Below are 13,637 nucleotides of genomic sequence, written 5' to 3' on the forward strand. Positions count from 1 at the left end.
AGAGACAGACAGAATGAGACACACTGCAAGAGACTAGAGACCAAAAAGGAGAGGAAGACAGAGACAAAAATGTGGGCTCGGAGACAGAGAGAAGGTAGAGACATGGAGAGACACAGAGAATGGGGGTCAGAGACGGAGATACAGAACTAGCGGCTAAACAGGGATTTGCGACGTGGCGACAGAGATACTGAGAGATAGATAGGACATAGACCGTGGGCACAGAGAAGCTGAGACAAAGGCACAGAGCAAGAGGGCTCCAGAGACGTGAGGGGACACAGGGCAGGGGAGTGGCTGAGATGGGGGAGCGCTCACCTGTTCCCAGCTCTCCTCTCAATCACTTGCTTCTGACGCTGTCGCCTCCACGGCCTCGCCTGGGCTCCGCGGGAGGTGACAGCCTGGGGTAGGGGTAGGGGCGGGGCCAGGGCGGGCCAAGGAACAGGAGCGGGGAGCTGGGGCAGAGACCTGGCACAGGGGGCCAGTCATCTGTGAGTATCACAGCCACTCAGGGTCGCGTGGGGGAGCACAGTCACAGAGTCAGCATCCTGAGGACCCCCTCTTCCAGCGCGCACAGCCTCTCACGTTGTCCCACTTGTCCCATCCAGCCACCACACGCGAGGCCATGCACACAATGTCACACACGATCCCATACACTGAGCCGCCGGGAGGCACAGAGTCTTATATACTGCACCTCACTGAACCTGTTCTTCATATTCATTCATAGTCCCACAGTCCAGCGTCACACCCCGTGAGCCAAAGGTTCTCCCCCACAGGTTGACAGTCATTTGTGATACAGTGACACACAGCCACGCACTCTGGGCATGGACTCTTGCACTCACACAGCAACACAATCACAGCTTCCTACAGTTCCCATGATACTGTGTCCACCACGCATACATTCACACCATCATTAAATCACATCACAAATACTGTCTCCCCCAACTGGCCTGAGTGCCCCCATGAGGACAGGGAAGGCATCTGTCACCACTGGGTCCCCAGGGTCACTCAGCACAAGTTGGGGCACAGAGCGGAGGCTGTTGATGACATAAAGGCAAACAGTTATAGGTGATTGTCATACAATCCTTTAATGACAGTCTGAAAATTATATATACAATGTTACACAATTCCACTCATTAATGTGCTCACACAACGTCTCACACACTTCACATAATTACCAACAGAGTCCACAGTCACATTCCAACAATACATGTTCTTCAAGTGTCTCTAAGGCACACACTCCCATGAGCTCTGGATGTTACATTGTCATCCTCAGTCACGCCCAGTGCTAAGACATACAACTGGCCATCACAGCCTCACTTGCACTCACAAGTCGTATACAGCCACCCGCAGTCGCACAGTTGTGCACAGGATTGCACACTATCCTCCTACCACCATGCACGAACCCACAGCCTCATGTGGTCTCCCAGTCACAGTCACCACTGAATCACACACCTCCTCAGAGTCTCCACTTCCAGTCTCTTCCTTTGCCCTAAAATATGGAAAATATTTGGCTTAGAAACTGAATCCCGGCTATCAGCACTCACTTCCCCCTTGAATGCAAACCACCAATTCCTGCACATTAATAATACTAGTAACATTCATGAGCACACACTCCCCGGGGAGCTGGAAGATAAATGGGACAGAGGTGAGTCTGCCCATTTTGCAGAGGAGAAACTGAGGCCCAGAGGCCCCAGGAGGGGCAGAGAGTAAGGAGTGGTGTGAGATCCAGCACTAGAGGCTGGAAAGAAACAGTCTCAGGGAGGGGGAGTGACATGGGGGCTCCTGGCTTCCTGACCTCCAGCTGGCCTCCTGCTCTCTGCCCCACATTCCTGGCGCCCTCTGGGTCCTGGGAAAGGCTCGGTTCATGGAGTGGAGAGGAGAGGAGTCTGAGAATGCCAGACACCTCGGGAAGAGGCTGGGGTTGGGAGGGAGCCTCTCCTTGGTCCCAAGAGGGTCTGGGGTCACTTGCTGAGGATGGGAAGGTGGGGGGAGGCTGGAAAGGGGGAGAAGAGGGACTGGGTGTGAGAGGGGGAAGCAAGGGAGAGGAACTGAGGTGATGAGAAAGACAGGAAAAGAAATCAAGGACCAAGAAAGAGCAGAGACAGACAGAGACAGGAAGAGGCAGAGATGAGGGAGACCAGGAAAAAGAGATAGAGAGAAAGAATCAAGAGAGACAGAGAAGTAGAGAGAAATATACAAAAAGAGAGAGACAGAGAGAAAAAATCAGGGAAGACAAAACGGACCAAGAAAGGGAGAGAGAAAGAAGAGATACAAACTGAGAGACGAGACTCTGAGAGATGGAGATGAGGTGGGTGGAGGGAGGGAGAGCCTGAGAGAGACAACCAGGACAGGAGCCTGGGGATGAGCAGGCTGGCCCCTCCCTCATGAGTCCCTCTGGGCAGAATAGAGCACTGTGTCCGGGAGTGGGTGTGGAGGACAGGAGGAGGGGTGTCTGGGTCCCCAACTGGCCCCCTGCTCATCTTAGCCCTCCTGGGGGCTTTTACATTCTCCCAGGGCCTGGGGAGGAGGTAAGAGGGCCTCAGGGGTAGCCACACGGGCCCTCTCCAGTCCCCATGCTCAGGGCTTTGGAAGCTGCAGGCAGAGAAGCGGTCATGCCCTCTCCCCTTGCCCTTCTTCTCTCTCCATGCCCCCTTCAGTCCCCTTGATCCAAGAATCTCTTCTTTCTCCTTTCCTCCAAGCCTGAGTACAGTTTTTCCATCTTCCTTCCTTGTTGGCTGCGCTGTATTTTCTCTTCTCTTCCCTCTGGATTTCCTTCTGCCCCCTCCTCATTTCTCTTGCTCGCTCCACTCTCCAGCTCAATTTCTTCTTGCCTATCTTGAAGCTTTCTTCTTTCTCATCCCTCTTTTCCCATCGCCTCTCAGGGTGTCTTTCTGTCTGTTTCCCTTTCTCCATGTCCCCTGGTCCCGGGTCTCCAGGCTGTTGTTCCCTCCACCCTAGCCACGACCAGGCAGTGTTCCCCCCCACCTCAGGATGCCATGGTGGGGAGGAATCTGGGGTGGGTTGTGCCTCCCCCCATGGGGCTGCCTGGCTAAGAAGAGCCTGCGGGGAGCAGGCGGGGGCCTGGAGTGCCGGCAGATGGTGCAGGAGAAATGAGGCAGAGAGAGATGGGGAGAGGGGGGGCCCCATAGGGACTGAGGCCAGAAATGGGAGGCTGAGATGGCCCCCTGAGATTCAGGACTGCGGAGAGACAAGGCCTCAAAGACAGAAACCCAGAGAGAGACACACACATGCACACACACACACAAATAGAAAGAGATTCAGAATGTCAGAGACTGAGACTGAGAAAGACACAGCTGAAAATATAGGGACCCTTAGAGAGAAGGAGGGACAGAGATTCAGAGAGGGACCTAGGGGTGACACAGGATCCGGTGAGACACAAGCCGACAGCGCTCCAGAGATGGGGGTACATGGAGAGAAAGATTAACAGATGACCTGAGAAAGATAGGAACCCAGAGACACAGATCCAGAGAGGAGGGCCTAGAGAGACCAACACCAAAAACACGGGACCGGAGAGAGAGACAAAGACCCAAAGAGAGATGGAGACATAGAGACAGGATAAATACCTAGAGAGACACAGAGACGTGGAGAGACATAGAGGTGGAGACCCAAAGAGAGAAAGCAAAGGACAGAGAGAGAGACTCAGAGAGATGGGAGCAGAGGTATCCAGAGAGATAATCAGGGACAGAGACGAAGAGATGGTCCAGAGAGAGCGCAGAGGGTGGGGAAAAAGACTTGGAACGCAGATAAATGGGGATGGGATAAACTCCCCAAGACTCAATCAGGTAGAGGTGAGGCAGAGACGACGCCTGGCTCCCCTCACCCTCTTCCAGGAGGGAGGGTGCTCCCCCTGACCCTGCCTCTCTTCCCTCCCCCCTTGCCCCCCGCCCCGCAGCACGTCCCCAGTCTCCATAGCAACCTTCCCAGATCCTGAGGGCAAATATTGTCCTGGACAGAATCAGCCGGACTGTGTTGACATAATCTCTTGCTGGTGGGGTAGGGGCTCCAGGGAACCAAGAGGCCAGGATCGGTGTGTGTGTTGGGGGGTGGAGCAGGAAAGCAGAGGGGCTCTCAGCTGGGGCCCGGAAGACAACTTCAACCTCTCCACACCTCGGTATCAAGGTGAAGTTTTCGCCGCCCTGGGGGAGAAGCCGCTGGGAGTTTCAAACCTGAATTCCCGGCTGCCCCCTGGTGGTGGTGCGTGAGCCGTCAAGCCCATTTTCTGGCATCACGGAAAGCAGGCTGACCGAGGCACTTTCCTCCTGGTTATTTATTTATTTTTTATTTTATTTTGGCCGCACGGGGCTTCTGGGATCTAGTTTTTCCGACCAGGGATTGAACCTGGGCTCTCGGCAGTGAAAGCGCGGAGGGAATTTCCCGTCCTGGTTTTTAGAATCTGGCTCTTCCTCCCTCTGCCCCCAGCCCCTACTCTGATCCAGTTCGCTTCTGGCCCCCGCCCCCCCCCACACCCCCCCGTTCTCCTGCCCCAGTCATGTCCTTCTTCCTTCCATCCATCACCTCCCGCCTCGACCTCCCCAGGGCAGCCAGGCTGTAAGAGTGGTCCTGCTAAAGCACAAACCTGCCGTGGTCCCTCCCCTGCTCAGAACCTGCCATGGCTCCCCAGTGCACTCAAGAGAAGAAAGCTCACGTTCCTCTCCACAGCCTTCCAGGCCTTTGCTGAGCTCTCCAGCCCTCTCTCCATCACTTCCCAACTCTTCAGACTCTTTCCCACCCCCTCTTACCTCAGTCCCAGCAGTTTTCTCTGCCTTAAATATCTCCACCCAATTTCGGTCGAGTGTTCCAAGCTCACCTCAAAATTAGCTCATTCATTCAACACATAATGATTTCCTCTCCTGGATCGTGAGCTCTGAGAAGGTAGGGCTGGGGCTGTCTCAGTCACTGCTGGGTCCCCAGCATCTCCCAACACTGGTTCGGCACAGAGCTGGGTTCGGTACAGAGCTGGGTTCGGTTTACTTTATTGGGTACTTGTTTTTTCTTTTTTTTGGCCATGGTGCGAAGCGTGTGGGATCTTTATTCCGTGACCAGGGGTCAAAACTGAAGCTCAGAGTCTTAACTACTTTACCAGCATAAAGAGGTTCCTTCACTGGGTACTTGTTATATATCAGGCCCTGGGCTTGACAATGCTGGGGACCCCAATGGCCAAGATAGTTCTTGCCCTGCCCTCATGGAGCTCCCAGCCCAGGCATAGACCTAAACAAACAGAAGGAGAGGTAGAAAGAAAAACAGGAAGAAAGAAAGAGTTGGAAAGACAGAGGAAAAAAAAAGACGCTGAGAGAGGAAAAAAAAACACAGTCCCAAATCAGAAATAGAAGTACTGCTACCCCTACTGCTGTCGAGTCACTCAGATGTGGCCCACTCTGCAGCCCCATGGACTGCAGCACGCCAGGCTTCTTTGTCCTTCACTGTAACCCAGAGTTTGCTTAGACTCATGTTCATTCGTCAGTAATGCCATCCAACCATCTCATCCTCGGTCTCCCTCTTCTCCTCCTGCCTTCAATCTTTCCCAGCATCAAAGTCTTTTCCAATGAATCAGATCTTCCCATCAGGTGGCCACAGTATTGGAGCTTCAGCTTCTGCATCAGTCCTTCCAATGAATATTCAGGGTTGATTTCCTTTAATATTGACTGCTTTGATCTCTTTGCTGTCCAAGGGATTCTCAAGAGTCTTCTCCAGCACCACAGAACTACTACCACTAATTAACAAATAATAATAATAGGTACCATATTTATTAATAAGTACCATATTGGGCATTTTACATGCACGTATCTCACTTGATCCTCATAACAGACCTTCAGCAGAGGCTTTTTTTCCCCCTAAACTGCAAGGCATATGGGATCTTAGTTCCCCGACCAAGGATCAAACCCATGTGCCCTGCAGTGGAAGTTCAGAGTCTTAACTATTGGACCACCAGGGAAATCCTGACATCTTGGCGTGTCATCCTCGCCGCCCCACCCCACCCCTAACAGCCCAGCAGCCTAAACTCCTCTGCCTGTGGTTCCTTCATTCACACCCTGGCTCCCCTCGCCTTCCCCAACTGCAGGCTTTGAAGTCCCTTGGGCTCCCTCCGTCCTCTGGGGACACTCCAGTAACAGCCTTTAGCACATTGCACATTTCAACCCGTTGCATATCGTTCTGTATGTAGGAGTCTGATTTCCCCTTTCCTAGAATCTGAGCTTAGGGAGGTGGAGGCTGGGAGAAATGGGAGTTGGGAAGGCAAGAAATCTGAGTTCCTGCTTTGTTTCTTCAGTAAGAAAATTAGCTGTGATCATAGAATGATAATGGCCCACGTCTATTTTAGTCATCACTTGGAACTTATTATTGATCTTTTAAAATTTATTTTTATCTAGCTGTGTCGGGTCTTAATTGCAGCATGTGGGACCTACTCCCCTGACCAGGGATCGAACCCAGGCCCTCTGCATTTGGAGCGTGGAGTCTTAGGGAAGTAAGTCCCTATTGACCTCACATAGTAGTTGTTCACTGGCACACGAACAGGGGTTGCTGCCTTTTACTTGTGCCTACTGTGTGCCGGACACTGTCCTCCTGTGTGATTTACCAATGTGGCCTCCCTGGGCCTCATGGAGGATACAGTGACAAACCGCCAACATCTGCCACAAGATTTGGTGCTCCCATTATCTCCCGATGCCATCTACCTCCTGCTCTCCTCTTCACATGGAAGCTCTCCACAGTTCCATCATCAACAGCCTTCTTGTTGCCAAACTCATGCCTACCTCGGGACCTTTGTACTTCATGTTCCCGCTGCCTGGAAAGTCACCCCCCTTCCCCCTGCCCCTGTGTGATTGCTTCCTGCATGTCGTTCACATCTCAGCTCAAATGTCACTTTCTCAGAAAGACTTTCTCTGGCCACACTCTCTAAATTAGCCTCAGCCTCCCATCCTTGACGATATCACTCTGTCTTATCTCTCTAATGCCAGGACCTGAAATGATCTTACAAGCTCTGTGCCTGTTTCTTCATCTATCAAATGGTGATGAAACTAGGGCTTGTGGTGAAGATAACTGAGTGCTTGGCACATAGGAAGTGCTCGGTAAATGTTATTATTAACACTCTTTATTTGTTTTGTGTATTGTGGTTTACCTCCTCCAGAAACTGCAGGGTCCATGAGAGCAAATTCTGGGGGCTGACTTGCTTATCACTGAAACTCTGGCACTTAGAGCTTGGCACATGATAGGCACTCAGTAAACATTTTTTAATGAATAAAAGAAGTCGGTTGGATATTTAACCTTCACTCCCCTCCTCCCTGCTGTTTCCAGATGTGGAAACCGAGGCTCAGGGTCACAATCAGACCCTGGTGGAGTCAGGACTCAAACCCAGGTCAATTTGGTTCTAAAGCCCTGAGCTTCAAGGCCTGGCTGTGTCCAGAAGCAAATCTCTTCTGATTTACGGTCACTTCCCAGGTGGGGCAGTTGGTAAAGAATCAGACTGCCAATGCAGAAGGCACAAGAGACCCGGGTTCGATCCCCGGGTCATGAAGATCCCTTGGAGAAGGAAATGGCAACCTACTCCAGTATTCTTGCCTGGAAAATTCCATGGACAGAGGAAATTGGTGGGGACTACAGTCCATGGGGTCGCAGAGAATCTGACACGACTGAGCACGCACTGGCTGGCTGACATACATATGTCTCTATATATCTGGCCCCCAGATATATAGCATGGTCTGGGTCATTTCTAGGGGCTGACTTTCAATAAGGACTCGGAGAAAGTGGTTCAGTACTCTTTAAATCCATTGTCAGGTTTTCTTCCCTTTTCTCTCCCCACAACTTCGGAGCCAGCTCCGACTGACACCGCCAGTCGTCCAAGCATCACAACTAGGCCTTTGTCAAAACCTGGACTGGATAATAAGGTGGGAGGTGAAGCCTGTGGGGGAGGAGCTAAGGGCCGGGGCTGGCCAATAGGAAAGTGGAAGGAAAGGTGAGGGAGGGACTAACAGACTTAGGGTAGAGGGGGCTCTAAACTTCAAGGGCGGAGCCAATCCTATCGGTTGGCTGGGTCTAGATGCTCAGGAGGCGGTGCCAAAAGCTCTGGGGGCGGGAATAGAACTTTAGCTCCCCCCACGGGGTTCGGGGGGGGGGGTGGAGCTAAGAGCCTTGAGGGCTGGTGTAGATAGAATAAACAAGAGCTCGAAGAAATGAGCTAGAATAAGAGTTCCAGGGCGGAGCTTGTGGGTATCTGGGCGGATTTGAGGCTCCAGGATTTGGTCTTGCAAGGAGGCTTCTCGAAAACCCAGGAAAAGATTAGGAAGATCTGGGGGATGTGGGAGTGTCTTCTTCTACCCTACCTTTCTCTAAGAGCCAGGGGCTATGCTTCGGGCTGAAAAGCAGAGAAGGCCCTGCCCCTTCCAATCCTTTTGCATCCCTATTGGTGGAGGGGGCCTGCGCGACAGGCTCTCATTGGTCCTGAACAGGCGAGGAGGGGGTCTAGAGAGAATATGCGCCTGTTGTGGGCGGTACCAGACAGTACCGAGAGGGATCTCGGCTCAACCAATCCCGGCCCGAGGATTGTGTTGGGGGGCCTGGCAGGGGGTGTCCCGACCCCCTCCCCCTTTCTGGGCATCCTGGGGGATGACCCCGGTGCCAGGCCCGGCGTCGGCCGCCTGATGCCGGGCGGGCCGAGCCGGGGATGCTGGAACGAAGGGCGTTGCTATGGCAACGGGAGGCAGGGCCTGGGGGGGGAGACCGGGCCCGAGCTGGGACCGGGGGGGCCGGCGGTGGATGTGGCGGGGCGATGGCGGAGCGCGGCCCGGCCTTCTGCGGCCTCTACGACACGTCCTCGCTGCTTCAATATTGCAACGGTGAGACCCCTCCTCAGTTCCGACCCTGGCCCCGCCCAGGGCAGGACCTATCTCCTTCTACCCCAACCTCCTTCCAAGTCCCCATCCTCGCCCCTAGCTGAAGATTCTTCTTTCTCCCCTAGCAGGACCCTGACCCCAGAGCAAGGTGCCTGATCCCCAAAGCCCTGATCCCAGTCCTACCTTCTTCGACCCTCCCCTTTTTCCCCAGGTGGCTGAACCGAGAGAAGAGAGCAGAGCCTTTAGGAGCTTGGGGTTGAAGGAGGGAAGGCCTGGAGGTGTGGAACTCTGCTCTCTCCATCCCCTCTCAATCCTCCGGGACCCTCTCCCTTCTCCTCAGCAGAGGGACCGATTGAGGGAGAGTGGAATTGGGTGTTGGCTTGTGGGCTGGGTGTGGGACCAGGCAGGATGACCAGAGGACTTTGCCTCCACTCTACCCCCCAAGTCCTCAGGCCCCACCCCTCCCGCCCATTAGGATTCATCCCTTCTCCCTAGACAAATGGGTATGAAAAAGAAAGGCCACTGTGGGTGTCAGACCCAGATGAGGGGAGCTGGAGGCAGAGGGGAGAAGTGGGGAATGGGGGCTGGCCTCTTGGCAAAAGAGCTGAAGGTGGGGGATGAACCGGCAGGAGGGGACAGAGGACTTGAGTCATGGTAGGTGAGGGGTGGGTGGGCAGGTCAAGGCCTCAGAATAAGCTGGCTCCCTGGATGGGGGTTGCAGGGGCAAGGTAACAGTTCCTCCACTTCACTCTGAGGCCCTGAGAAGGAACTCCCTTTTGGAGGCTTACCTCTGGGCATACACCCCAGTGTCAGGGACCAGAATGCTCATTTTTGTCCTTCTCAGCCCCTCTGAGAGGCAGGCTGACAGGGTGCCTAAGCTTGGGTCAAATACCTGTTCCGGGGCTGAAAGGTTGTGTGTCTGTGTACAAGTAACTTCATCTCTCTGGGCTTCAATCCCCATCTATCTCCTTGCCTCCTAAAATGGGTACAATACTAGAGCTACTAAAGTTGCTGGGACATTGGGTACCATGTACTCAGTCACTTCAGTCATGTCCAACTCTTTGCGACCCCGTGGACCATAGCCCACCAGGCTCCTCTGTCCATGGGATTTTCCCAGCAAGAATACTGGAGTGGGTTGCCATGCCCTCCTCCAGTGTGGGTACCATAATAACATTTAATTATATTCTGGATTTATTGAGCACATACCAGAGCCAGGTGAGATGCTAAGTGTTTTGCACGTGTAAGCTCTCTATGACAAATCTCATTTTTGGGGGTAGTATTATTAATGGTAAGTAAGAGGGGTCTTGGCACAAGGAGGTGATCAGGCCCTCCTACACCTCCTCTATTGGCTGTTTGACCTTCGGTGATCTCTGTACTCTCCCCCATCCTCCGTTTTTAGTTTCCTCTTTTGCAAAACGCAATGCCAACAGGCCCCTGAGATTCCCTTTCTTATGAGTTCCGAGTCCTGACAGCTCTCTCCCTCAGACCTAACCCCCACCTTCCAATGCAGGTCCAGGCACCCGACCAGAGTGGCGCTGGGTGGGGGGCAGGGCAGGCGAGGCCAGGCAAGCGATTGGGCCGCAAGAGGTGGGGGAGGGAGGGGAGGGACCGATGGCTGCACTGCGGAGCCCAGCGGACGGGCGGGGCATCCTATGGAAGGGGGATAGCAGGTGCTACTTCCAAGCCCCGTTCCTGTTAAGGCTACCACCTTGACTTCCACCGAACTGGGAGCCAGGGCCTCCTTGGTTCTTGCCAGCAATGAGTCTGGGTATGAGTGGTCTGGGACTAAAGGGGGAGGGGGGACCACTTTGGTACTCTGCCCCTCCCACTTTGGGAAAATGAGGACCGCGGGAGATGCAGGAGGAATTATTTGGCTGCATCTAGAGAGGAGAGGGAGAGCCGAGTCAGGGGCATGGGAGTAAAGAAGCTACATTTTAAAAGAGGATCAGAGGAGAGACGCTTGGGTCGGGGAAGTTAGTTTGGGTGTCAGATCCCTTGCGCGAATCTCGGGTCTTCGAGGAGCTGCCTGCAACTCCCAAACTTGCCGCCAGGGGCCGCAGAAAGTCTGTCCTCGCAGCAGGCTCTGGGGTCGAACCCCTCGGTGACGAGAGAAAGCGGAGAGGGACCAGGCACAGACCTTTTTGGCTTGGAAAGTCTTAGAAACAGACAGGGAATGTTAGTACCCGCGATAAAAAATCTCGGTATTCGTCAGAGGATATTGGGGATCAATTCTAGAATGTTGGTGTCGTTCGGAAAAAGTTGATGTCATCCTTAAGATGTTGATATCACTTATAGGTATTTAGCATCTTAGTCATAGAATCTTAAAACCAGAGTCGAGAGGCTCTTGATTTGTAGACTCTTTCTTAGAAGGTTAGCGAGGAAGGGACTTCCCTAAGGTCACGCCTCCAGGGCGCTGAGGCAGAGAGGAGTGTGCGGGCAAGGGTTGAGAGCCGTGGGGATTTCCTTCCCCTCTTCTTGGCCCACATCCAGGCGTTCCAGCCCCAGGTCGCGGGAGATGAAGGGGCGTGGCTGGCCCGGGACTTAGCCCCGGGCAGGTGGGAGGGACACTTCCCCTTGGGCGTTGGAGCTCCTGGGTGGCCCTCGCAGCCAGCGATCTCTTGCCTTCCAGATGACAATTTGTCGGGCACGAGCGGGATGGAGGTGGACGACCGCGTGTCGGCGCTGGAGCAGCGGCTTCAGCTGCAAGAAGATGAGCTGGCGGTCTTAAAGGCGGCGCTGGCTGACGCGCTGCGTCGCCTGCGGGCATGCGAAGAGCAAGGCGCAGCGCTGCGCGCGCGGGGCACCCCCAAGGGCCGGGCTCCTCCTCGCCTAGGCACCACTGCCTCCGGTATCTTCACTAGACTAGAGGGGTGAGGTGGTAGGGGCTGGGGCCTGTACTTCAAACTCATCCTCTTCTGTCCTCCAACTCCATCTATCTAGTGTGTCAGCTCCTGAAAGGTCTTCCCACCAGGACGCCCCTCAATGGCTCGGGACCTCCGCGGCGCGTGGGCGGCTATGCCACGTCTCCATCCTCCCCCAAAAAGGAGGCGACCTCTGGGCGCAGGTGAGGCGCGGAAGTCGGGATCCCCAGCCTCTTCCAAGACCTCGGAGGCTGTTTATATGAAAGGGGATGGACTCGGGTGTCTGAACATCAGCAGGGGAAGGTCCTGTAAAGTTCTCGCCCGCCTCCGGCACTCGCCTGCTGGCTTCGCAGGTTCTGACCCTAACTGTGTGCTCTCTATTAGCAGTGCCCGGCGCTACTTGTCACCAGAGCGCCTCGCCTCGGTGCGCCGCGAGGATCCCCGCAGCCGCACCACATCCTCTAGCAGCAACTGCAGCGCCAAAAAGGAAGGGTAAGTGTCCAAAGCGGGGTCGTACCGCAAAGGGTGGGACCAAAACCTCAGTTAGGCTTGGAAAACGATGGGGAGATTAGGGTGATGCCCCAGGCCACGAGGTAGTAACCTAAAGCATGATCATCTAGTTCAGAAAGCGGAAACGGTGCAGGAGGATCGGAGGGACCAATCTTGAGACAGAGTGGTAATAGTGAAAGGCACGAGAAGGCGGAGCCAACATTGAGGGGCGTGGTCAAAGCTTTAGAGGCTGGACTAGCGCGTAGGAGGCGTGGATGGTCAAAGTCTCTCGGAAGAGCCCGAGTAGAAGTTAGGGAGGATCCAGGATTGTGGGCGTGGCTACTAAGGTAAAGGCAGAGTCCGCATTTAGTCTCGGGGAGGCAGCCAGGTCAGGGCTCTAAGAGGAGTTTCTGCAGGAAATGGGGTAGTCAGAGGAACCGGCGTGAAAGGAATTTGAGGGCTTGGCCAGAGGGTAAACTGGGCAGAATCAGAACCTGGGGTGAGGGCAACGGGCTGAGATCATGTGCAGTAGTGTCCGGTGCAAGAAACTGGGAGGAGGGGAGCCTGGGCGCTGCCAGGTGGAAATGGGCGCGGTTTGAATTTGAAGGTTAGGTGTGGTCATAGGAGGAGAAGGGGACGACAGATGAGATGGTTAGATGGCATCACTGACTCAATGAACATAAATTTGAGCAAGCTCCGGGAATTGTGATGGACAGGGAAGCCTGGCGTGCTGCAGCCCACGGGTCGCAAAGAGTCGGAAACGACTGTGCGACTGAATTGAACTGTGGTCATAGGTGGACGTGGACAGACCCCAGTAGGTCTGCAGGGACTGAGGGTGAATGTTATCTTGGTCTGCTTGCTTGACCAGACCTGAAGACGATAGGAGTTTCCATGGGGAGCTGTCGATTCAGGGATAGGTTCAGAAGGAGAGGTGAGACTATCAGAATGTTGGGCGAGGTCAAGTTCCCAGAGGCCGGGCCAGACTGAATGTCTGGGCGGTGAAAAAACCTGCGTGTGGAGTCCCATGCGGCGGGCGAGGTCAAGGCTGGGGGGTGGGGTGGACTAAGGCTGGACCGGAGTCAAAAACCCACACATTTCACCCCACTGAAATAATAGCAAACACGTACACAGAGCTATGTGCCAGGTACTACACAAGGCACTTTACATGAATTAACCAACTGAAGCTTCACAATCGCCTGAGAGGTTTATTATCCCCAAGTGAAAAGTGAAGAAACCGAGGCAGAGGTTTGGCAAATTGTTCACAACACTGGGAACTGGCAGAGCTTGGGTTGGAACTCAGGCAGACACGTCCTCTAGTCTGTGTTCTCAAAAAACACTCTCCCTCCCCCGACAAAAGAGCCTGGTGTCAGGACCTCACAGCCCCGGAACACGAACCTCCGGCTGCGGGGTCTTCCGTGGAGGGCGGGGCAGGGCGCGGCGGCGCGGG

The 13,637-nt window shown here is 54.3% G+C and overlaps 1 protein-coding gene across 1 annotated transcript; it reads left to right on the forward strand.

Moving 5' to 3' along the window:
- Nucleotides 1-11,409: 11,409 nt before the first annotated feature.
- Nucleotides 11,410-13,107, forward strand: LOC138991641 (echinoderm microtubule-associated protein-like 1). The gene is made up of 4 exons (XM_070386724.1): nucleotides 11,410-11,688; nucleotides 11,781-11,904; nucleotides 12,089-12,193; nucleotides 13,059-13,107. The coding sequence occupies exons 1-4, from the start codon at nucleotides 11,496-11,498 to the stop codon at nucleotides 13,105-13,107; spliced, it is 471 nt and encodes a 156-aa protein (XP_070242825.1). The 5' UTR covers nucleotides 11,410-11,495.
- Nucleotides 13,108-13,637: the final 530 nt, after the last annotated feature.

Source organism: Bos mutus, chromosome 18, assembly GCF_027580195.1.
Source record: "Bos mutus isolate GX-2022 chromosome 18, NWIPB_WYAK_1.1, whole genome shotgun sequence".
Classification (NCBI taxonomy): Eukaryota; Metazoa; Chordata; class Mammalia; order Artiodactyla; family Bovidae; genus Bos; species Bos mutus.